Source organism: Schistocerca gregaria, chromosome 5 (genome assembly GCF_023897955.1).
Source record: "Schistocerca gregaria isolate iqSchGreg1 chromosome 5, iqSchGreg1.2, whole genome shotgun sequence".
Taxonomy (NCBI): domain Eukaryota; kingdom Metazoa; phylum Arthropoda; class Insecta; order Orthoptera; family Acrididae; genus Schistocerca; species Schistocerca gregaria.
In genome coordinates, this window is record NC_064924.1 from 381,829,265 (window position 1) to 381,855,660 (window position 26,396).

The window sequence follows — 26,396 nt, forward strand, 5'->3', positions numbered from 1 at the left end:
TTTTCGCGTTGTCCTTTGAGCTCTCAATATCACTTTAGTTTCGCTCCGTCGATGAGTGCTTGTTCGTTTATGCAGTAACTATTAAAGTAAGGTTACTAAAGCTTTGATAATAAGCTAATAAACGTGTTCTACTTCTTAAATCCCGGCCCCTGTAAATGTATAGTAGAAGATAGTTAAGCATCACTTTTTAACGAAAGAATGTAATATTTCTAACTGGAAATGAAATAGCACCGTAAAACTACTCTATGCTGATTTTGAGATGAATATAAAACTTACTCATAGAAGAGGTGTGGTTGGAGAGCTTCTAGAGGGTATCATTAACAACATACAACACCGGTTTTGTAGGCTCGAAACGTAACATATATAAACCATAACCATGTAAAAGATTAGATCAGGTTTTACGAAATGATCTCTCTGGTTTTCTTCACGTGATTGATGCCATAAAATAGCATCCAGTGTATTTTGCTTCCTTCGGTTTACACAGAAAGTCATCTGTGTAACGTTAAAGACAATCTATGTCTCTGAAAGCAGGTTATGAACAGCATGCATATGTTTCACGTATTACGGGGGCAGATTTTATAGGAAAAGAAAGAAGAAAATCGGTTATCGCCGAGCAGTGCCTAGAATATTATGAAATGAAAATATTATTATAATTATAATAATTATTATTATTATTCTCATGTCAGAAACATACATGAAACACAGTTTATACAATTGTTAACAGATCACCACAGTTTACATCATTTTTACCAAAATTTGGCCACTTCCAGTGCATTTTCCGTTGCCTGGTGAACTCATATTCTGTGCATGTGGCTGGACGCAGTCGACATATGTTCGACAGTCTGTCCTTCCCCACAGTCAAATGGATTTTGTTTTCTTCAGAGTATCCCCATTTTGACAGGTTAACCCCTGATCTGCCCACTCCAGACCTCAGCCTATTCAGGAACTTCAGACTGTCCAATCTCATCATGAGCAGGAGGTAAACATTCTGAAAATCTTTTCCAACCAGGCGGTTGGGATGTTCTCAGTACTCCATAGTTGCAGCCTGGGTTCTTCATCGGTAGTTGTTAGCTTCTCCGATGTTCTAAGGAAAATTTTCCTTCATCTTAATCGTTGTGAGTGGGATTGTTGCCCATCCATGGGATGCGTTTTTTTTTTTTTTTTTTCCTTTCGTTTGCTGCTATATATCTTCGAACAGGAGGTGGTGAAATTCCTGCTAGCTTGTAGAGCCATTTGACTGGATTTGATTTCAGGCAGCCTGTTATAATTGTGCATTCGTCGTTTAGGGCAATATCCACCTTTTTGGCGTGTGTTACTTACACCAAACAGGACAGGCATACTCTGCAGCGGAGTAGAATAATGCCATTGCAGAAGTCTGGATGATTGTGGCTTGACTGCCAGACTGTGATCCTGAAAGGTTGTTCCTGGTGGAGACTTTTCATTTGAAATTCGTGCAGTGTTTCTGAACTTTAGAAATCTGTCAAGTGTTATTTCTTGGTATTTTGGAGTGTCACACTGTTTCAATTTAATCCCTGAACTTTCTATCTTTAACTTGCGGGTGTTTTCCCTCTTCATCACGAGGAAATCGCACACTTGTGTCTTTGATGGGTTTGGTTTAAGCTATTTTATTTTGTAGAGTTTTGATATGTCTTAAAGAGCACTCTTTAGGGTGATTTCTATTGAATCGAAGCTGTGCTGTGGGTTGCCAGAGTTAGATCATCAGCATACTAGAAAATCCTACAGTTGGGGACTAGGGGATGGCCGTTAGTCTATATATTAAACAGAACTGGAGCCAACACACTTCCCTGGGGAAGGCCATTTTTCTGTAGCCGCCATCGGCTAGGTAGTCCTTGGTGGTAAATGGATAATCTTCGGTTATGCAGAAGACTGATGACGAGCCTGGTGAGGCTGAAATCCTTAGTTAGCTTGTAGACCATATTTAATAGTAACTGGTGGTTTATGGTGACTTAACGCCGCTGTCAAGTCTACAAATACCACTCCTGTCACCTTACAGACTTCAAAAACATCTTCTGTGAACTGTGTAAGACCGAGTAATTGTCCTGTGAAGCTTTTACCAGGGCGGAATCCATATTTTTGAGGTACAAGAAAGGAATCAATAACATGTAAGGGAGAGTTTAAAATCATTCTCTCTATCAATTTGTAAAGTGACCGTGTAGTGCGATTGGTCTGAAATTCTTTGGACTGTTTGGCATATATATGAAAATACGATGAGACACCGTGGTGCAAAAGCCAAGCTTCTTGAACAGCGTAATTAAGGAATCTATGGAAATAAATATGTCGGAAAACGTAACATAAACAGGTTTCAAGTTGAACAGTTTGTGGTCGGGCACACCATTTGTTAAGATCTCGTCAACTGTCAACTGTCACATACACCAGAGCTGAGAATCGCTGAGAAAATGAGCGTTTGAGGGAACATCAGTAAGTCTTCTGAAAAACAAAGGAGCATTAAAGGGCGTATCCGTCGTCGAGAATCGAACTCAAGCTATAAATAATCGGAGTGAGATGAACAGTAATTCACAATTTGGTTGAAGTCCAGGCAGCTAGTATACGTCACAGCAAAACTCACAGCACGTGATGAAGACGGCTGGATCGGCTTTAGAAATACTGTGCATAAAATGGAACCAAGAACTCAGCAGAACACCGAGAAGCACACCATTAAGGTTCTATGAGCTGGGTCCCCGCGTTTGTAGACACAGCTGGAACTCTTTCATTTACTGGAGCAACATACCTAATTGTCCACGAGGGCAGTCACAGGCGAAATAATTGCTTTGAGCCTTTTATCACAGTTACCCAAACATCCCAAATTCCACTCAAGATGAAAATACACTAGGACCTATTGTCAGACCACTCTGGGATCTGCCCTAATCAGGCCTCATCCGTCTGTGGTGTGTCACATCTGCAGTATCTGATCAGTACTGAGTGAGTGACTAGTGTGTCACATGTGATGCAGGTGGCACAGTTTAGCCATCAAAAACTGCTATTGTATGTGAATGAACGCACTAATAACGTAATACCTGACCAGAAACGCTGTTAATATTGTCATTCAAGCAGCGGGAGTGGTGTCAGTTGATTCAGATGGACCCTCAGTTATCACCAGTATTCTTTCGATACAAAGGAGTAAATAACATTATTTTTTAAAGTCTCACAAATAATGCTCGCCGCTCAATTACTCCGAACAATTACGTGCTCCACAATAACAGTACCGTTTGAGAAATCTTGTAGTACTCATTTGAGCAGGCAGGATGAAGTATGATTCCAAAGTGGCGCATATTAAGCGCCTTTGTCGCAACTACAATTTTTAACGTTGTACGATGCATTTCTTACAGTTTCCAGTTCCTCAGCATCTCATACATTTGGTGTCAGCTGAAAAACTGACGTCCTCTTGTTGCGTATAGAATTCGTGGATGTTGCAGTTTCGTCGGCAGTGACGTATTTGAAAATATGGATATTCCTACGATAGTGACTTCAGATTTGTTCGACATTGCTCGACATTCAATAATAGCACACAAGGAAAATGATAAATGAAGACATCTGGAGACGTGACACAGGGAACGATTGATACAATATGTACTTTGGACACGGATAATGGGAGTTTGTTAGAATTTTGAGAAAAATAGGGGGTAAGATATAGGGAAAGAAGGGTAGTATACAGTATATACAAGAGCCAAGGGCAAACAATAAGAGTGGAAGACTAAGAACGAAGTGCTGGGATTAAAATGGATGTAATACAGGGATGTAGTCTTTCGCTCCTACTGTTCAGTCTGTACATTGAAGAAGCAATAACGGAAATAAAAGAAAGGTCTAAGAGTGAGCTTAAAATTCATGGTGAAAGAATGTGAATGATAAGATTCGCTGATGAGATTGCTAGCCTGAGTGAAAGTGAAGAAGAATTACATGATCTGCTGAATGGAGTAAATAACCTAATGAGTTCAGAATATGATTTAGAGTAAGCGGAAGGAAGACAAAAGTAATGAAAGTAGCAGAAATGAGAGTAGCGAGAAACTTAACATCAAGGTTGATGATCACGAAGTAGATGAAGTTAAGGACTTCTGCTACCTGGGCAGCAAAATAACCAGTGACAGGCAGAGAAAGGAGGACATCAAAAGCAGACTAGCACTGGCAAAAAGGGCACTCCTGGCCAAGAGAAGTCTACCAGTATCAAACGAAGGCCTTAGTTTCAGGAAGAAATTTCTGAGCATGTACGTTAGAAGCACTGTGGGGAAGCCGGAACAGAAGAGAATCTAAGGGTTTAAGATGTGTTCCCGAGGAAATCTAGGTGAGAATCGTCGACGAAAGGAATATGTGGGAAACATTGCCAATAAGGAGGGGCAGGATGATAGCGCATCTGTTAAGACATCAAGGAATAACTTCCTTGGTACCAGAGAGGGACGTAGAGGGTAAAAGCTGTAGGGTAGGACAGCAAATGAATGAGAACATACGCTGTAATAGGTGCCCTCAGATGAAAAAGTTGGCACAGGAGGGGAATTCATGGCGGGTCACATCAAACCAGTCACAAGACTGATGAATCAAAAATATAAAAAAAAATAAGTAGGAAGTAAAGACAGTGTGTAAGGCACCATGCTGTGGACAGAACAGGAACATGTCCAGAGCATGATACCACTGAGACTGTGGCAACCGGAAGAGTGCACTGCTGTTAAATTACTAGCGCAGAGGTCGTGTTGCGTGGTCCTTTGAGATATTGAATAGTCCTTTCGAAGAATTTCTCATTAGGTTTGGCGTGTGTTGCCAGTTGTCTATCCGTGGTGATTTCGAAGATTCAAAGAAAAATTATACAACCTTATTTTGCGCGATAGCTCCACACAGATTCATCCGTGAATCTCCATATGAGATGAGTAGCCATTGCTTATGAAACAGCAATTACAACACAGACTGGTTCCAATGCTGTATTCAGAGAGGTTGGTAGTAGATGGAGGAAGTGTTTGTGTAAAGCTAAACTACGAACAAGGGTGCCGCTTGTCATGGTTTCATCGAGGACGTCGACATTGGTATAATGAAACTTATTTCCGCTTTACCTAATTTAAGAACACTAATATCGAATGAGCCCGTCTTACAAAAGAATGTAATTATGGAAAGATTTAACAAGTGATTACACAAGTTTAATTTGTTTGCAGTCTGTCCGTACCCTGACGCTGGAGTTCCCCATTACCTTGGAACGTTCCGCACTGGATGCGTTCGTTCAAGCTCTTCTGTGGGAGAAGGCTACTGGTGCTGACATCATCAGAATGAAGGTAAGGACACAGTTCTCGCAGATACTCCTTACAAGAATGAAGAGATAACCTAAGTACCACTACAGGCAGCAGGAAGATCTTTCGTTTCTAGTCGTTTTCTCCATTACAGCTGCCATTTGTCTTTAAAACGCCTATCGCCTACTACTTGTCAGCCCTGTGTAGGTTTCGTGACTTCACACAGATTCCAGAATCCCCAAACACAACGGACGGTAAGCGCTGAGAAACATACAAACTGATCAGCCAGAACTTTATGACCAACTACCTTTATAGTCAGTATGTCCACCTTTGGCACGGATGACATGGGCCACGCGTCATAGCGTAGAAGCAGGCTTTGTTACGTCGCTAGAGGCAGTTGGCACCACATCTGCACACGCAAGTCACCTAAATCCCATAGATTCTGGAGAAGGGGGCGCTAAGCTCCGACGACACGTTCCATTACATCCCAGAGGTATTCGATCGGGTTCAGATCTGGCGGACTGGGTGGCCTGCACATACATTGGAACTCGCCACTGTGGTTCCTCGAGCCACTCCAACACAGTCCTATACATGGCGCAGTATCTTGTTGATAAATGTCACTGTCGTCGGGAAACATGATCGTCATGAATGGGTGTATGTGTTCTGCAACCAGTGCACGATACTCCTCGGCCGTCATAGTGCCTTGCACGAGCTCTACTGTACCCAAGGATGTCCACATGAATGTTCCACAGAGCATGCAGGAGCGGCCGCCAACTTATCTCTGTCCCACAGTACAGGCGTCAAGGAGCTGCCCGCCTGGAAGACAACGGATTCCTGCCCTTCCATCGGCATGATGAGGTCTGTAATGGGATGCAACGCTCTGCCACTGCGCCAACGTCCAGTACCGATGGTCACATGCCCTTCTCAGTTGTTACTGATGTCGTGATTGGCACAAGCATGAGTCGTCGGCTGCGGAGATCCATCGTTAGGTGTGTTCTCTGTACTGTGTATTCAAACACAGTTGCAATCTGTCCAGCATTAAAGTCTGGTGTTAGTTCCGCAACAGTTGGCGGCCTGTCCTGTTTTACCAGTCTGCCCAGCCTACGACGTCCAACATCTGTAATGAGGCGTGGCCGCCCAACCCCTCAACGTCTGGACGTGGTTTCATCGTGGTTCCGCTACGTCTTTAAGACATTTACCACAGCACTTCTCGAACACCCGACAAGCCACGCAGTTTCCGAAATGATCGTGCCGAGCCTCTAGGGTCTAGGGCCTAGGCCATCACAATCTGCCCCGGTCAACCCCAGATAGATAGCTTGCCGTCCCCATTCTACACATGGACTGCACGCTCACTGACAATATGTGCACCGTGCTTGTGTCTGACTAGCAGTCATTCCTCGTCAGATGACGCTGCTATCGCCGGGACTGGTTGATATTGATAATAGGTCGGTGGTCATAATGTTCTTTCCGACCAGTAGGGATGTTTATGTGGGAGTGTATACTCTGTGGTCTTTTGTGAAGTATTTTTATTCCTCAGTGTAGCACTTCTTGTCCGACTTTTACTGATTGCCAAGGGAAGAGGTTGTAAGGAAAAAGTAAGCTCTGTCCACCCCAAAGGCTGCAGCCGGTGAAGGAGCGATGTGGCGGACGTTTACATGCACCACCTCCCTCATGCAGTGGTGGCACTACACATACGCTTAGCGCTGCGATTCAGCAGTTTGTAATAAATAAACACACCTACATCCCAATACGACAGTCACTATGTGATGGCTGTTACAGTATTTGGGTTGACAGTTTTCTGACATAAAATACTAGAAGCCAAATGGTTTTCAACTACTGGACAGTGAGAACAAGGAAGCGCAGTGGTCATGGACAGTTGTAGAAATAGTAAATGTTACATTGTTCATTTGTGATAAACAAAAATTTTCAGCCATTGTGGGACTTGCACCTGGACACGTGCCCTACACGGAAAGGAACTAGAGGTAGGTGTAAGGTTAAAGGCAGTTCGCGATACGTTCACGAATACCTCATTCAGCAAGAGCTCTGCCCGTGAAAAGTGTTAATTCAGAATTGGCGTTGTGGTTGGTACTGGCACTGGCGACTATCCTTTATCCGCTACAATATGTGATGAGAACTTCGCTTCGGTGTCAGTGACGACTCCCGTCCGTCAATTCTTACATGAGCAGTGTTATACTGGTCGAAAAAACACTCGTGTGCGCTGTGGTGAGTTCTTAGATTGGCTTCTGGAGAAGGCTGAGTGGATTCAACACAGACGCAATGTATTGTATCACTTTATTATAATTTGAACAGCATGAAATATTTAACTTTAAACAGTCCATGTCCACAGGACAGTCTCTGTATATTTGTAAATGTCGCTGAACAGTAACGTATCACTTGATATAGTACAGAATAATAGACTCTTCTGCCAACGTTCGATTGACTATAAACTTTGTTACTTAACTCTGAGTAATAGCCGCGTGGTCTTAGGCATACTGTCATGGTTCGCGCGGCTTCACCCGTGGGAGGTTTGAGTCCTCCCTCGGGCATGGGTGTGCGTGTTGCCCTTAGCGTAAGTTAGTGTAAGTTAGATTAAGTAGGACGTAAGATTAGGGACCGATGACCTCAGCAGTTTGTTCTCTTAGAACTTACTACAAATTTCCAAATTGTAATACAACTCTCGCGCTGCGGTCTTCGGCGTTAATTGCAGAGTAGGGTGAGCGGCACTCCCTTCTGTTGTAAGGCCGTCCGCACACGGAGTGATTGAAGGCGAAAGCAACGGACAGGCGATCTACTTCAACTAGCTCCCTACAGTTCCACTCAGGGAGAGACTCAGAAATGAGCAATAGCAGTTGCTGCGTGCGAGAGTACAGGAGAGGGAGTATGTCGCACCCTTACACCTTACGGTTACACGCGGCACGTCGAGCACAGATTCAAACTCAGAGAAAGATGTCGTTCTCTATTCTTACTACACACGGATAAGAAAAAGAAGAAAATTCTAGATCATCCGTACACAGAAAGAAATATAAACTGCAGCGCTAATAGAAAGCCCTGATGCTCAAATCGTTATAGGTACTGAAAGCTGGCTAAAGCCGGAGATAAGTTCAGCCGAACTTTTTTGTGAATGACCCAACGGCTTTCAGAAAGGATAGGCTAAATACAGTTGGTGATGGTGTGTTTGTTGCTGTTAAACGTAGTTTATCATATGAAGAAATAGAAGTAAATAATTCCTTTGAGTTAGTATGGATACAGGTCATTCTTGTCAACCGGAATAAAATAATAATTGGATCCTGTTAGCGATTTCCCAACTCAGATGATACAACTGCTGAAAGGTTCAAAGAAAACTTGAGTCTGATTTCAAACACGTACCCGACTCATACAATTGTAATTGTTGGTGTCTTAAATTTACTTTCGATATATTGGAGAAAATACACGTTTAAATCCGGAGGTACGAATTAAACATCAACCAGAATTGCGCTACACGCATTCTCCGAAAATTATTTCGAGCAGTTAGTTCATGAGCCCACGCGAATAGTAAAAGGTTTGGAAAATATACTTCACCTCTTAGCTACAAATAACACTGAGCTAACAAAGAGCATCAAAACGGATACATTGATTAATGAACACAGGGTTGTCGCAGCGATACTGAATACCATAACTCCCAAATCGTCCAAAAATAAACAAAAATATATTTATTCAAAAAATCAGATAAAAATTCTCGTGACGCCTTCCTGACAGACAGTCTTCACTCATTTCATATTAGCATTGTAAGTGTAGACTAGATGTCGCTTGAATTGAAAGTAATAGTATCGACAGCAGTTGAGAGATTGTTATCAAATAAATTAACAAACGACGAGTGCTGATCGTACACAAAACAGGTCAGAACATTGTTGCAAAGGCAACGAAAAAATAGTGCAAAATTTAAACGAACGCAAAATCCTCAAAATTGGCTATCTTTTACAGAAGCTCGAAATTGCGAGATACTTGTAACAGTTTCCACAACGAAACCTTGTCTCGAAACCTGGCAGAAAATGCAGATGATTCTGATGCCTTTTTCGTGCGATGGCACGGAAATGCTATCGACGGCAGTGCTGCTAAAGCAGGGTTATTAAACATAGCTTTCCCTAAACTCCATCATCAGAGAAAAGGATGTAAATATTCCAAAATTCGAATAAAAAACAGCTGCCAACATGAATAACTTAGAAGTACATACCCTCGGAGGAGCGAAGCAACTTAAGTCACTTAATAAAAGCAAGTCTCCCGGTCCAGACTGTATACCAATTAGGTATTAACAGTCATACAGAACCGCTCGAGCGACGAAAGATCCATTCCCAAAGATCGTAAAGTTGCACAGGTCACACCAGTGTTCAGGAAACTGAACGGGAGCAGTCCACTAAATTACAGGCCAATATCATTATCGTCGATATGCAGCAGGATTTTGGAACATATATTCTGTTGATACACTATGATTTACCTCGAAGAGAACGGTCTACTGACACAGTCAACACGGATCTAGCAAACACCGTTCTTGTGAAACACAACTAGCTCTTTAGTCGCACGAAATGTTGAGTGTTAGGATTTCAGACTGATTCCATATTTAGAGATTACCAGAAAGCGTTCGATACCGTACCTAACAAGCGGCTTATAATCAGATTGCGTGTTTAGGGAATATCGTGTCAGTTATGCGACTGGATTCGTGACTTCCTGTCAAAGTTCGTAGTTACTGACGGAAAGTCGTGGAGTTAAACATAAATGATTTCTGGCGTTCCCCGAAGGAGTGTTGTAGGGCCTCTGCTGTCCCTTATCTATATAAACAGTTTAGGAGACAATCCGAGCAACAGTTATAGGTTACTTGAGTATGACGTTGTCGTTTACTGCGTAGTAAAGATCAGAACAAACTGCAAACGATTTAGAAAAGATAGTTGAGTTGGTTGTCGACCTTAAATAATGAAAAGTATGAGGTCGTCCACATGAGTGCTAAAATGAATCTGTTAAACTCAGGTTACACGATAAATTAGTCAACTCTAAAGGCCGTAAATTCAGCTACGTACTTAGGAATTACAATTACGAACAACTTGAATTGCAAAGAACGCATAGAAAATGTTGTGGGGAAGGCGAACCAAAAACTGCATTTTATTCACGAAATACTTAGAAGGTGCAACAGACTACTAAAGAGACTGCTACATTACACTTGCCCGTCCGCTTTCGTAGTACTTCTGTGCTGTGTGATCCTTACCAGATAGGATTAACGAAGTACGTCGGGAAAGAGCATAAAATGGTAGCACGTTTTGTATTATCGACGAATAGGAGAGAGAGTGTAATGGATATGATACAGAATTTGGTATGAACAAAGCCGTTTCACGTTGCGATGGGATCTTCTCAAGAAAACTCAATCGCCAACTTTCTCCTCCGAATGCGAAAATATTTTGTTGACGCCGAGCTTCATAGGGAGAAACGATCGTCATTATAAAATAAGAGGAATTAGAACTCGCACGGGAAGATGCAGGTGTTAGTTGTTTCCGCTCGCTGTTCGAGAGTGGAATATGGTAATAGAGAATTCTTGCGAAGGTGGTCCAAAAATGGTTCAAATGACTCTGAGCACTATGGGACTTAACTTATGAGGTCATCAGTCCCCTAGAACTTAGAACTACTTAAATCTAACTAACTTAAGGACATCACATACATCCATGCCCGAGGCAGGATTCGAACCTGCGACCCTATCGGGCGCGCGGTTCCAGACTGTAGCGCCTAGAATCGCTCGGCCACCCCGGCCGGCGAAGGTGGTTCGATGAACCCTGTGCTAAGCACTTACGAGTGATTTGCAAGGTATCCTTGTAGATATAAATGTAGATTTAGCTGTAGATATCAGCCAAGGATCCGTAACAGACACATTCGAAATTCATACGTTTTTGTGGAACCACTAAACAGTGTTACAGTGATTTGGCACAGTTGATTCCTTTCACCATAAAAAATCGTTACTTTTATTCTGAGAACCAAAAATCTTGAAATTTATTTACTGGTACACGGAAATGTGATGGTTGTTTGTGCTCGTTAAGTGGTTTGTCTTTGGACACCTTTGTATTTATACTGTTCGGTTCCACTTGACAACGTAATTTGACAGAACCACAAAGTCTGGTAGTCACACAAAATTACTTATGATTTCTTATACATTTGCTTCCATTGACGTTATGATAATTTTATTTTAAACATTAGGTGTACTGCACCTCTCCTGACCAAGAGAGGTCTACCGATATCAAACATAGGCCTTAATTTTAGGGAGAAATTTCTGAGAAGCTACGTTATGAGCACAGCATTGTACGGTAGTGAAACATGGATTCTGGGGAAACCGGAACAAAAAAGAATCGGAAGCATTTGAGACGTGGGGCTACAGAAGGATGACAGGACATCTGTTAAGACATCACTGAGTAAATTACATTGTACTAGAAGGAGCTGTAGAATTTAAAAACTGTAGATGAAGACAGAGATTGGAATACATCCAGTAAATAAGAGATGATGTGAGTTGAAATTGCTGCTCTGAGCTGAAGAGGTTAGCACTGAAGACAAATTCGTGGCGGGTCGCATCAAACTTGTCAGAAGACTGATGAGAAAAAAAGGGTGTAGTATACTATACATGTCATATGAAATCCTTTTCCGTCTTCGCACCTCCCTTTTTCTGTCAAATGAATTCTACAGTAGCTTAGGAGCTTGTAGTTGTATAAAAGGATATGTTCTTCGAGTTACTGTGCAAAGCCAACCTAATGTTGATAACGTACTCGTTCACCTTCAAATTAAACCAATACAGAGCTGTGTTGGAGGACGACGCAACTCAGTTTGCTTGGCAGCGCTGACGCCGAGTCACTGGCAACTGATGGGCAACACATTGCAAGCGATTGACGAAGGAGTCACTCTGCAGTCGCGTCGTCTGAGGAGTGCTGTTTAACTACATACGAAGTGATTCGCTGCAGACCCATTACAAACTCCCGTCGACAACGAGGTGCTTTTGAGTCGCTCCGTGCGCGGAGCGCGTAAGTCTTCAGTAGTAGCAGCGTATGGAAACTCTTGAGAGCGTGTCTGCGCCGACGTCTGTCATTCATATGGCAGCCACTGTGCTTTCTAGTAGTTCCATGGTGAAGTAGCAACTTTGTCATGGTGCCACGTTCTTCGGATGACGCCACAAGAAGCAGGACTATTTCTGTCCTGTTTGTGGCAGAAATTATTCTTGTAACTGCATTAGTTTCCGAATAAGCAGAATATTGGGATCGCTGTTCTTCTGCGTGGTATCATGGCGGATTGACACAGTTGCAACCTTTCCGCTGCCGGCGTAAGCTAGTATCGCACGATATGCAGCTTAATTGATGGGCTACGCCATTTTCTTTTGGCTCTTCTAGCGGCGGGCTACGATTCTGTGACATGGGGAAAGCAATGTGTACCAGGATTGTGGATATGTCTCTGCAAACAAACAAAAAGGTCATAGTTGAAACTTTATGATCACTCCTCGTGCTTTATGTAAATTTGACGATCTGCTGCCGGTGTGCGATGCGAGAGGACAATAGATTAACATCTGCAACATAATGACATAAATAACATATTACATTGAAGGCGATATTACTCCTGTACTCGTGCATTTTAATGTTTTGATGAAGTTGAATAGTGGAGAGTGGGAGAGTGAGATACTTCGTAACAGTGGTTTTAATTTGGCACAGTAGCAATCAAAGTTCTCTCGAGGAAATCGTTCGAATTATGCACCGAGGTGGCAAAATTCATGGGATAGCGATATGCACTTACACAGTTGGCGGTAGTACCACTTACACAAGGTATTAAAGGGCTGCACGTTGTTGGAGCCGACATTTGTACGCAGGTGGTTCATGTTAAAACGTTTCCGACGTGATTATGGCCGCACGACTGGAATTAACAGTCTTTCAGTGCGGAATGCTAGGTGGCGCTAGACGCACGGGACATTCGATCACGGAAATCACCAGTGAAATCACTATTCCGAGATTCACAGTGTCAAGAGTGTCCCGAGAATACCAAATTTCAGGCATTACCTTTCACCACGAACAACGCAGTGGCCGCCGGCATTCACTGAACGACTAAGAGCAGCGGAGTTTGTGTAGAGTTGTCAGTGCTAGCAGACAAGTAACACTGTGTGAAATAACTGCAGAAATCAGTGTCGGCGTACGACGAACGTATTCATTAGGACAGTGTATCGAAATTTGGCGTTAATAGGCTATAGATGACCAACGTGAGTGCCTCTGCTGACAGCGCGACATCGTCTGCAAAGCATCTCCTGGTCTCGTACCATATCGGTTTGACCCTAAACGACTGGAAAACCGTGGCCTGGTCAGATGAGTCCCGATTTCAGTTGATAAGACCTGGTGGTAGGGTTTGAGTGTGACACAGACCCCAGGAAGCCATGTACCCAGTTTGTCAACAAGGCACTGTGAAAGCTGGTGGTGGCTCCATAACTGTGTTGCCTCTGTTTACATGAAATGGACTTTGCCATATGTTCCAAAAGAACTAATCATTGACTGGAAATGGTTATGATTGGCTGCATGGAGATCATGTGCAGCCATTCATGGACTTCATGGTCCCAAACAACGATGTTATGTCACAGTTGTTTGTGATTGGTTTGAAGAACGTTCTGGAAGTTACGAGCGAATGATTTGGGCACCCAGATAGCCCGACATGAACCGCATAGAACATTTATAGGACTTTTAAGAGGTCAGTTCGTGCACAAAATCCTGCACTGCCGGCGCTCTCGCAGTTATCGACGGCTATAGAGGTAGCATTTCAGATGACTTGAGTTCATGCCACCTCGAATTGCTGCACTATGCTTGGCAAAAGGTGATGCGAAACGATATTTGGACGTGTCCCATGACGTTTGTCACCTTGGTATATTTAAGTATAACTGCTGAGGAAAGAACTTCTCTCTCTCTTTCCAAGCATTAATCCCGACTTGCGGGGTCCGCTGTTATGTGGCATGTTAATTTAAAGGGGTGGCGAGATTCCCTTCCTGTCGCCACCCCGTACCCCCGAGGTTGGAATGAGTGTACCCCAGCTGTCTGTGTCTAGTGTAAGCCAAGTAATAATGCGAACGTTTTTCAAATGTCTGAGAGTCGTGTAACTGAGGCGGAACGTGGGGACCAGCCCGATGTTCACCTACTGGGATGTGGAAAACCGCCTAAAAACCACATCCAGGCTGGCAGGCACTCCGGCCCTTGTCGTTAGTCCACCGGGCGGATTCGGTCCGGGGCCGGCGCGCCTACCCGAGTCCAGGAAGCAGCGCATTAGCGCTCTCGGCTATCCTGGCGGGTTGAGAAGAGCCTTCCTTGCCTCCTAAAAGCTACTCATCGAATGTTGGCGTTGAATTTGCAACATCCTGCGATGAGCATGTTGTTGAATAACTTCGCTTTGCCGTAAAAAGAAAAGTGAGTATGGTAATTGCAGTTACCGAGAACAGCATAGACGTCCTGACTGGAAACCGTATTAAGGTGCTGTGTGGGGAAATAGATCCGCAGAATTGGCGGATGCGTTTGTGTTGGAACATGTGTATTTTATTTGAATGAAAGGTTTCGTAATGAAAGATAAGCACTTCGTTGTGTCTGTAGCTGTATGTAAGGTAAATAATAACTGTCAGAGCTAATATAGGCTGGAGTCGTCAAAGCGGATGAAGACGGGAAGAAAAGAAACTGCCTTTACGACGCCGAGCGCCCCATCCTCGTTGGCCCACCATTCGCAGAGAATGTGTTTATTTTGATGCTTCGCAGCGAGCACCAGCGGCCCCTCCCTGACGTCCAATAAATGTTTAAACGCACCGACAAAAGATCCGGCACGGCCTTTTATGTAACGATCGTTGCCGGATGCGGACTGTTACTCTACTCTCGCGCTCGATTTGCCGCGAATGGGCAACGGCCGTATCGCTCGCTAATAGGATTACAAAAACTGAACGCTTGCGTCTGCGGGCGAGTTGTCAGCAAGCACGGCCGGCCCATTCTGCGCGCACCTGGCGCCGCCCCTGATTCCTAAATTCGTTTACATCTCGGCCGCTCGCGGCGCTGTGCAGCACCACGCCGGCCGGCTTATCCCCGCCGCCCATTGTGGCCGGGCCCCTTTCGCGGAGCCACGGGCGGCCTGGTTACCGCATCTCGCCCAAGCACCGAGCCGGCGAGCCGGCACCCCGTCGCCGCCAGATGTCTGCGGGGCTCGTCGCTCGCTGTCGTCCCCATTGAGGGCCGCGCGTCACGTCTTCACAGGCACAGTCGCGTCCCACCCTACAAGCCCAGTTCGTTCCTTTAACTCTGTTCCGAGAATAATCGGAGCGCAACAGGCACATTCTGAAACATCTAGTCTTGACTGAGATACGAGACCTATCACTCTTCAAACGACGACGGCCGGCCGCGGTGGTCTCGCGGTTAAGGCGCTCAGTCCGGAACCGCGTGACTGCTGCGGTCGCAGGTTCGAATCCTGCCTCGGGCATGGATGTGTGTGATGTCCTTAGGTTAGTTAGGTTTAAGTAGTTCTAAGTTCTAGGGGACTGATGACCACAGATGTTAAGTCCCATAGTGCTCAGAGCCATCTGAACCATTTTTGAAACGACGACGATCAAAGTTCTACATAAAAAGTCATTGTAAAAAAAGAGTCCAACCATTTCTATCGAAAACAATAAAAAACAACTCAAACGCCTTGGTTTTCAAAGAAAGTTTCAGCCGAAATCAAGCTTTTCGACTAGTTGAAAATATTACGAAAAACATTAATGTCCCTAAATCGATTGTAGCTATTAATAAGTTGCACTAAAGTTTATGACAAAGCATTTTTAGGACAGATTTATAATGAAATTAATTACAATGATCACAAGCCTCGACTACTGTATTAAAAATGGACCACACACAAATAATTATTTTCGTAGATGCTGAAAGATCAAAAATGAAGATAATACACGCCTGAATTTATCGAGCTTTTGTGCTATCGGCGACTGCCTCAAGGTGTATAACAGCGTCATAGTCTGGCATCGCCGGCCGTAGTGGCCGAGCGGTTCTAGGCGCTACAGTCCGGAACCGCGTGACTGCTACGGTCGCAGGTTCGAATCCTGCCTCGGGCATGGATGTGTGTGATGTCCTTAGGTTAGTTAGGTTTAAGTAGTTCTAATTTCTAGGGGACTGATGACCTCAGCAGTTTAAAGTCCCATAGTGCTCAGAGCCATTTGGACCATTTTTTTACTCTGGCATCAAGATGTGTCGTTTGCACCGTATGCAAACAACTATGCGTTGTTTACAAGCAACAGACATGCAACGTACAAAAACAAATCGATACTGCCGTAAAACTGTGGAGACTAAATAAACTTACATAAGCAGAGACAAAATAGAAGCTGTCTGTCTTTCGAAGATATTACTGAACCTTAGAGTCAACATAATAACTAACTATCGTATTATTCCTCGGTCCGTCAATTATTTTTCAAAGGCCACAATACAGAAAGAGGACAAAATGCGATCATATAGATAAGGCAGTGCCTCTTTTTCGTCAGCAGTGAATTAGAAGCCAAAACCAGAATATGGACACACAAAGCCACACTACTCTTTGAATTACTATGGCAGTTCAGTTTCCGTCATTGGCTCTACACACCAGCTTATAGATTTCAGCCAATTAAAAATATAAGTTCCACGATGCCATCTTTAAGCTCCTCCGTGGAAAAGCTCTGCTGGCATGTATGAGAACTCGTAAATGGATAACATCAAAACTACAGTTGGTGAAATCATGAGGAAAAACTGTACAATAAGTCGAATCTATTAGGCAAAATATCCCAGTACTGAATGAAATATACCTGCTTCGCTCTCCATAATCCTAGAAATAAGAGTGGAAATACATTTCAGCATTCGTTAACAAAAATAAAAGTTATGATTAAATAGAAAGATTACGTTCCAACTGAAGGTCGAAGATAGAGATTCGTGGAGGCAAACAAAATATTTCCCTAAACAATATGAAAAAAGATTAATTATGTCAAGTCGGTGGCTCTGGTGGATCAACTACGAGAACATAACAAGAAAAGCTATCAGGCGACCATATACCTACATAACTGAACATGACAAGCAGTTTGTGCAGCTTTCCGCAAATTCCCTTTGCCTATACCCAAAGCAAGCATACTGTAATATACCCACTACTATATCCGGTAACGTACCGTCAAACATAAGAATGAACCGACAGATGTTTTCTTTTGAAGACAGTTTCCTACAACTTATCGCTCGGCGTAGTCCGCCTGTTTAGCTGGGTGGTAACGTGCGTGCCTCCCATGCACTGGGCCTGGGTTCGATTCCCGGTCGAGTTGGAGATTTTCTCTGCTCGGGGACTGGGTGTTGTGTTGTCCTCATCATTGGCCGCAAGTCGCTCAATGTGGCGCCGACTGAAATATGACTTGCACCTGGCGGCCGAACCTGACTGGGACATCCCGCCAACAATGGCATACGATCATTTCATTTTCATTTATCATCGCTCGGCGTCTGTTCTGTTGTTCCACAACCTGTCTATAACAGCCAACACAATAACAGGTAGTTTTTTCGGAATGTATCATCCTACAACATTTACAGCACTTCAAGATCTGGCACTAACTCTCGTCAAGTCACTGAGGTAGCCACTTAGGTCGCTCATTCTGTTATGATCCACCGTTGCGGAACTGTGAACGAGATAATTTCTGAGAAAAAGCTCCTTGTTTGTCTCCCAAACTATTACAGCCCTTGCCACCTGAAACTGAAGTCCTTACCACTTCTTATACGTTCTTGAGTGATCGGGTGACAGTATGACCACCCCACCTGTAGGTGTTAACTCGGGAATTTTGATATTACGAAAACATAGTGGCATTTTTGATTAATAAAGAGAATTCCCCTGTGATACTCATTACTTTATGTAAGTTGATTCTGTTTACATTATACAGCATTTGATTGGGCGCCTACGTGGACCACATCGTCATGCGCAGTAAACGTCTTTTCCAGTGTTAGTATACTGAGTCAGCCGTCCGCAGCTGTAGCATGTCAACCGCGCCACATCTGCCTGATAATTAACGAGGCGTGGCTTCATCACATGCTTGTAAACTTCATTACATTAACGTTTCTGAGGCGCTGAAGCCTACTTACTCCGATCAAAAATAAGATAAGCAACGTAGCAGGGGGAAAAAATTGCGGATTGTAAAGGAAACTTCGCAGTGCTTGTACAAACATCACTTTGTGCTTCGAACATGAAGAGCTCGGACGCACACGATTTTTTCGTTGTGGGCGGCAGGTTTTCACGACATAAGTTACTTCTTCCATCGAGTGCCCAGCGCTTAAATTTTTTCTACATTAAGGCGTCTCTTCTTCCAAGAAACAAACCTTTCTCCTTTGTAAACGACCAGTGTCTCCTTTTTAGTACTACCCAGTAAACCTGGGTTTTCTGTGATGATGAAACCAACTTTCCGTGACAATGGAGAAAGTCGAATGTTGAAAGATACAAGCGAAATTTCAAAATTTAAAATTTAGTGTTTTCTATTGATTATAAAAAATGTGAACACTATTCTTGTAATAATTACATTTGTTTGAATAGGTTATACAAGATGCTACATTCATAACAGTTTTCCACATTGGCATTCTCCGCTTTTGTGCTGAGATCATACCATCGCACAGCTTCACCTGTACCCGTCCGCACAATACCAGAGTAATTTGAGCAGTTGTACAGGCAGAAAGAATTATTGCCGGAAAATCCGCTTCAGTCTGACAGGTGTCTTGCACCTTCCTCATGACCCACAAAATCGAAAACAACGTGAGGGTTCTGAAGGTGAATGAGTTAGCCCCGAAAGAGGACTTCATCTTCGTAATCATTTTCCAGCAGAACACGAACAAGATGTGAGTAATGAGGTGGGATTTAATTACGTTGTCAACAAGAGCATGCACTGAGGTGAAGTGAGATGCCATTGAAGAAAATGGGGCGTCAGTCTCTGGAAAATATACGTACAGTCGTGCGAATGGCTCAGATAAGGGATAATTTATCAATAATATGTGATGACTTCCCCCCCCCCCCCCCCCCTCAATTTCTGCAAATGTATTCAGTGGCTGTTCAGAACTGCAGCGTAGGGATTCTCATCGTCCAATTCGTGATTAGGTGCTGAAACTTGGGATTTTTCCGTCCTTGGTGAAACATGCGTCATCCAAGAGTAGTAAAATCTATGTAGATAGAAAAAGTGATTATCTATGATACAGCACAACGGCACATACTTGCTCAAAACGACGCGAAGTCCCACGTCAACAGGAATTAGTGTTTCCACACTGTGTGATCGGTAGAGGGGTAGCTGGTCTCAAGGTATTACTTTCGACACCGTACTGCGCGCAACGTCCAATTCACTTGTAACTGCTAGAGGATTAATTGAAAGCTTTCCATCGGCGTGAACAAGCACTACATCTACCGAGTCGGGAGTTCGTACACACCATTGTACTCGTTGAGCGTTGAACTGATAGTACTTGTCCGGTTTCGAATAGCCTTGGGGACAAGGTGTGAGTTGGATGTCTCCTAGGTGGGTACCAGGCCCGATAAAGCCGTTAAACCGTCCTGGAGATTCCATTTCTTCGCCCCTACTTGAAAATCTTGTCTCCCAATCACGTATTCGCTTATAGTACCGTTTACGAGCGAGGTAGCGCATTGGTAAGACACTGGACTGAGATTCGGTAGAATGACTCGAATGATCCCCGTCCGGTCATCCAAGTTTTTCGTGATTTACCTATATCGCTTAAGTAAATTGTGGAGGTAATTCCTTTGAGGCAACGGTCGATTTTATACCTCATCTTCCCCAATCCGCGCATGTGGTCTATGGACTCGACGCCGATGAGACCTTAAACCTTAATCTTCCTTCCTTTCAACCTCCTATTGTTTGCCATTTCACCACGGCTGTTAAAGTGTACATTTCATGTTGCAAATACTGACTGCAGTCTTAAAGACTTTTACATCAGGACGACCATTTCGCTGCAATATGAGAAAATTGCCAATTCTTGAGATTAATTGATACCTCTTGGGGCCTAACTGGATATTTCTGGTATTAAAGCCGTTTTGCCAATCTTTAATGTAAAAAACTCCTCTTATGGAAGAACATTAAAACACACACACACACACACACACACACACACACACACACACACAGAGGCCCCCCCGCATGAACGCCCAAAGTTGAGCTGGAGACACCTACCTAGTAGCGTGTTGCGACTCCAGATCGCCATGTTGAAGGCGGCATTGCGGCGTTGCTTGGCACGTGCTGCAAAAGGTAACATGTCTGGCGGACGTGGGGGACCTATTGCTCAGCCGGTACTTCGGTCTGTTGCTGTCTAGAGCGCTCTCAGTACACAGCAGCAAAGAATTCTTGTTCTATCCAATGATGTCCTCAAATACAAAATTTAGGGTTTGCCTCACATACAGTTCACTAAAGCTGAGTTCCTGCTTGATGAGTGTACCGAGTAGGCGGCCAACGCTATATGCTGTACGACAACTTGAAGTGGGACTTGTCTGGAACCAGACGGTTCGCAAATCTGAACAGAAGTAGACAACACTCGTTCCACAATTGCCAGCTTTGAGCTAACACTGTGGACGTCGCTGTACAGTACTTTAAAGCTGTAGAAAGAGAATTGTGGTGAACTCATAATGTGGTCACCTTGCGAGGTCTAGTAACCAGTCGTCATTGTGTATAGCCTCTTTCGATCCACCGCTCCCACACGTGAATCTACATCTACACACATACTCCACAAGCCACTGAACGTGGTGGGAATGAGAGGAGCGTGCGTTGCACCAGTGCTGGTCATTTGCTTCCCTATTTCACTCGAAATGACTTTTTACGAGTTCCGGTCTCCCTTACTGTACGTTGCGACCCTTAAACGAGATAAACACTCGAGACAGTAGGATCGTTGTGCAGCCTGTTGTAGATGTTGGTTTTCTAAGCATGGTCTTCTTTCTTCGAAGAATTCCCATCTACGCTCGTTAAGCATTTACGATGGTAACTCTCCTATTCTAATCGAACCGACCGGTAGCAAATTTAGTCACACGCCTCGCGGGGATTGCAGACACTCGAACATTGCTTAACAATGGGTCGAAGAAGTAACCTGTACGCGATCTGCTTTACAGATGCGCTATATTTCCCCTGAAAAGTTCCAACCTGATGAGTGGATACTCAGTCGAATTGGGGAAAAAAGAAATTTATGGCCTGACGTAACTAAGGGAAGCGATCGGTTAATGGGACACGTTAAGGAATCATCGATTTAGTAATGGACGGGGGTGGGGGAGGCGTGTGGATATTATAGAGGTAGACCGAAACTGTAATGCAGTAAACAGGTTCAAATTGGTTGGTGTAAGTTGCAGTATTGATGAAGAGTTCTGCACAGGTTAGACTAGAGTGGAGAGGTGCATCAAATTAGTCTTCGGACCGATGACTGCTACAGTAGCAACAACAGATGCTAGAATATTTAGTTGAAGGTCGGATCACCTGCTAACTGGCATTGCATTACGATTCGATTATTGTCTTGTAGAGGAGATTAAAACTGATTAATCCTGGACACACTGCGGTGTTAACGCCATTTTCCCACTGCCAGTCGAACCTTCTTGTTTGGATTGGTGTATAAAAGCGCACTGAGTGTGGTTGTGAAGTACCAGGTGATAAAAAAGTCAGTATAAATTAGAAAACTGCATAAATCACGTAATAATGTAGATAGAGAGGTACAAATTGACACACATGCTTGGAATGACATGGGGTTTTATTAGAACCAAAAAAATACAAACGTTCAAAAAATGTCCGACAAATGGCGCTCCATCTGATCAGAGTAGCAATAATTAGCATTACAAAGTAAGACAAAGCAAAGATGATGTTCTTTACAGGAAATGCTCAATATGTCCACCATCATTCCTCAACAATAGCTGTAGTCGAGGAATAATGTTATGAACAGCACTGTAAAGCATGTTTGGAGTTATGGTGAGGCATTGGCGTCGGATGTTGTCTTTCAGCATCTCTAGAGATGTCGGTCGATCACGATACACTTGCAATTTCAGGTAATCCCAAAGCCAATAATCGCACGGGCTGAGGTCTGGGGACCTGGGAGGCCAAGCATGACGAAAGTGGCCGCTGAGCACACGACCATCACCAAACGACGCGCGCAAGAGATCCTTCACGCGTCTAGCAATATGGGGCTTTTTTTGGTTCTAATAAAACCCCATCTCATTCCAAGCTTGTGTGTCAATTTTTACCTCTCTATCTACATTGTTCCGTGGTTTATTAAGTTTTCAAATTTGTACTGACTTTTTATCACCCGGTATGTAAAACGAAGAAATATGGTAAAATATGTCACAGAAAGGAGTATTGAAACTAAACTAAGATGCCGAGAGGCGGACTTTAAGACTTCGTGACCATCTCTGTTTATTTTAACAAGCATTCAGGACATCTCATTGCGACCCCCACCGTTCACGATTTTGGCAGAGGACTAGAGTAGCATACCTGCAGAACCTTTACTTGACCTAGCGGAGTATGTTAGTGGAAGTGTGTCACTGAACAGTGCCACTGCTTGATCTATGTTAGAATAACTGCATATACAGTGGTTCACATTGATACTCGGTTTCGCTGTGCCTCAACTACATACAGGACGGCTAGAATGGATAAAGACGAGGTTGAAAGAAGTAGATTCTCACGGCGAATGAAATTCATAAAATGCTAGAAAATGTCTCGTTACTATTGCTGATAAGTGTCAGAATGATCCCTCGAGGAACAATAACCGATATGCCAATCGCATGGGGAACGGGTTGGAGACCAGAAGGTAAAGGGTGTTAAAAAGGACAGTGATATTTCCGGATAACCGCGGTATAATGCAGAGAGAGTAAGGCAGGACGGACACGTAAAGCCACCAGCCCTGTAGGAGATATAGGACTCGGGAGACCTTGCTTCAGAAGCTTGTCTCTGTAGGTGGGCACAGCAGGAAGTCACGTGGCCTCTCCCGCATTCACTGATTAGTGATGCCAAGCGTGCTGGTCTACGCAGCGTCTTGGCACAGGTGTTTACTGCCTCTGGACCTTGATCTGTCAATTCAGCACGCACGTAGCGACACATCTAGTTAGATGGAACGACTGGGCGCTGTATCTAATATCTTAGGAAGATAGAACTGCAATAAAAGTTACTGATGCTCTGAGGTCAGCGGTGCGACTGATAACTGGGGCCGTCCGTACAGTTACTGGCCTTTACAACTCTTGCTTGTGAACTTACGAATGCATCAGAATCATTCTACGATTTTACAGTTTTTCTGTATATCTTTTGTACCTTCTTTCCTCGGAATAATAATTATAAAGTAGCCGCTTTGAAATACGTATCTAGGTTAAATAACTTTACCGATTTAATACTGTCGCCTTACTATGAATTAATATAACTTGTAATAAAAATGCTTTATTTGGTATCTTTCTTCAAATTATTTGTCTTAAACATTTCTACGTATTTCCTATTGTTTCTGCCATGCTAGGAGATGAAATCAGAGTCATTAATCTTGCAACCTCATCTCTTGTTACTCTAATGACGAAACTGGTCGTGACTTAAAGGTCTACTTTTGTCCGTCGAATAAATTCTCCTTTGGGAGATATACGGAGATCATGAACAAGTATTAATAGTTTCCCCAAAGTTACTATTCACTCTTTAGTATTTTTCTGTTCGCCGTTTTGTTAGAGTATGAATGTAAGTGTGAGGCACGATTTTTTTGCGTTTGCCCCCTCCAAATAAATACCCCTATACCTTTACACTGTCCGTGCCATGCTTTACAATCACCAGTACCTACTTCTACAGCAGTTCTTTGTTGACTTCACGTCACACGTGTAACGTACTATCTGAGCTGAAGATATTACTTTCCTATAGAAATCAACATTTATTCACCAGTCAGATTCCGTATTGAGATAGGAATTTTTAAAGCCGTGTTTTTCATACGACTGAAGGCTTTTTTTCTTCGCATTGTAGCCTCGATGATGCAGCACAATTCTTCCTGTATCGGTTAAATTTCTTCCCCTAATGACGTACGACTGGAATCAAAACTAACGATATTCATATTCACTGCATCATATTTACCGATGACATGGGAATGATGGCAGACTCAGAGAAATAACTAAATAAAATGGTTTAGGTCTTAAATCGAAAGATAACTAAACTAAAAATAAAAAAAATACCAAGACGACAAAAGATATGGATACATACAAGAAAGGAGGTGGAGGTAAGACTGACAAAACGTTAGGCAATGAGTAACTAGAGAAAGTAACCAAATTTCACTATCTAGGAAGAATGTGGAGCAAAACAGTAGATGTCTCAAGTAAATCAAAAGAATCTCTCTGGCCAAGAGCTGCTCCCATAGCAAAGCTCAAACAAGGCAGTCTCTCCCATATTTCGAGATACAACGTAATTAAGAACGGGCTCCCCTTCTTTGAACTTTTTCTATCTCCTTCGTCGATCTTATCTGATGTGGATCGCACAACACACAGCTGACCTGCAGAAGAGGGCAGACAGATATGTTGCATTTTCTAAGTGTTCAGCCAATAAATCGCAACCTCTGGTTTGCTTTCCCCACAACATTATCTATTTGATCGTTGCATTTTAAGTTATTCCTGATAGTAATCCCTACGTATTTAGTTGAGTTTACATCCTTTAGATTTGTGTGATTTACAGTGTAACCAAAATTCAGCGGATTCCTTTTAGCACTCATGTGGATGACTTACACTTTTCGTCATTTAGAGTCAGCTGCCACTTTTCGTAGCTAAATCATTTTGCAATTGGTTTTGATTCTCTGATGACTTTACACTACGTTAAATGAGAGCATCATCTGCAAACAGTCTAACAGGGTTGCTCAAATTGTCTTCTAAATTGTTTTTGTAGATCAAGAACAGCAAAGAGCCTATAACACTTTGTTAACGCCAGTCAATACTTCTCTTTTACTCGATGACTTTCCGTCAGTATGAGAACTGCGAAATCGTGACAGGAAATCACAGGTACAGTCATACAACTGATGCGATACTCCACATGCAAGCAACTGATTAGAAGTTGCTTCTGAGAAACGCTCTCAAAAGCGTTCTGGAAATCTAAACATATGGAATCAGTTTGACATCCTCTATCGATAGCACTCATTACTTCGTGAAAATAAACAGCTAATTGTTTTTCACAAGAACGATATTTTCTGAATCTATGTTGGCTATTTGTCAATAAATCGTTTTCCTCTAGATAATTCATAACGTTCGAGCACAGTATATGTTCCAAAATCCTACTGCAAGTTGACGTTAGTGATATGGGTTTGTAATTCAGCGGATTACTCCTATTTCCTTTCTTGGGTGTTGGTGTGACTTGTGCAACTTTCCAGACTTTAGGTACGGATGTTTTTACGAGTGTGCAGTCTTATATGACTGCTAAGTATGAAGCTATTGTATCAGCATACTCTGAAAGGAACCTGACTGGTTTACAATTTGGACCGGAGGCCTTGCGTTTCTTAAGTGTTTTAAGCTGCTTCGCTACATCGAAGATTCTTACTTCTACGTCTTATAAAACATTTTCGAAAGCAAGATAGTAAGAAGGGAAACGATGGGACGTCCGAGTCCGTCCTATTTACAAAATATGATCAGTGAGACAAGATGTTCTTCATACATGAAGAAGAAGAGGATCGCTGAAGACAGGAAACTGTAGCTACAGAGGCAAGTGTTAGCCTTTTGAAAGAAGACGACACGTACTATGAGCGTCCTTTTTCCATCACTAAGCTACCGTCGACCCATGTCTTCTTTTCTGTGTGGGTAGCCGACGTCACCGACGCTAGAGGGGATATGGTGAAGAAATGAGCTACTTATCTGTTCGAACCGCTCTTTTCATAATCAGATATTTGTTGGAATTACATGAAGTCTTGGGCAAGAAAGGAGGTGGATCCGAAATTTCTCGTGCTATTTGAACAATGGTACCGACAGTTAATTACGCCTTGAGTGGATATTACTGAGTTTAAGTAAAGTGACGCTGTCTAAACGAGATCGAAAGAAAAATAATCCATTGTTGCAAGACAATTTTAAAAGACAACATTATAGTAATATGAAACTACACTTTCTTTATGCCATTCAATTTTTTGTATCATGTCTGTTTGTGTTCTGAAATATTCTACAGAAATGTCGATATAAGAGGGTAGCCGAATATCA

At 43.1% G+C, this 26,396-nt stretch overlaps 1 protein-coding gene across 2 annotated transcripts in view; it reads left to right on the plus strand.

Moving 5' to 3' along the window:
- Window positions 1-26,396, plus strand: part of LOC126272314 (COBW domain-containing protein 1-like) — a 489,194-nt gene that overhangs the window by 385,296 nt on the left and 77,502 nt on the right. For both annotated transcript variants that reach the window (XM_049975096.1, XM_049975097.1), the window contains exon 11: window positions 5,154-5,270. In XM_049975096.1, the coding sequence (XP_049831053.1) occupies window positions 5,154-5,270 (117 nt within the window). The remainder of the gene's footprint in view (window positions 1-5,153; window positions 5,271-26,396) is intronic.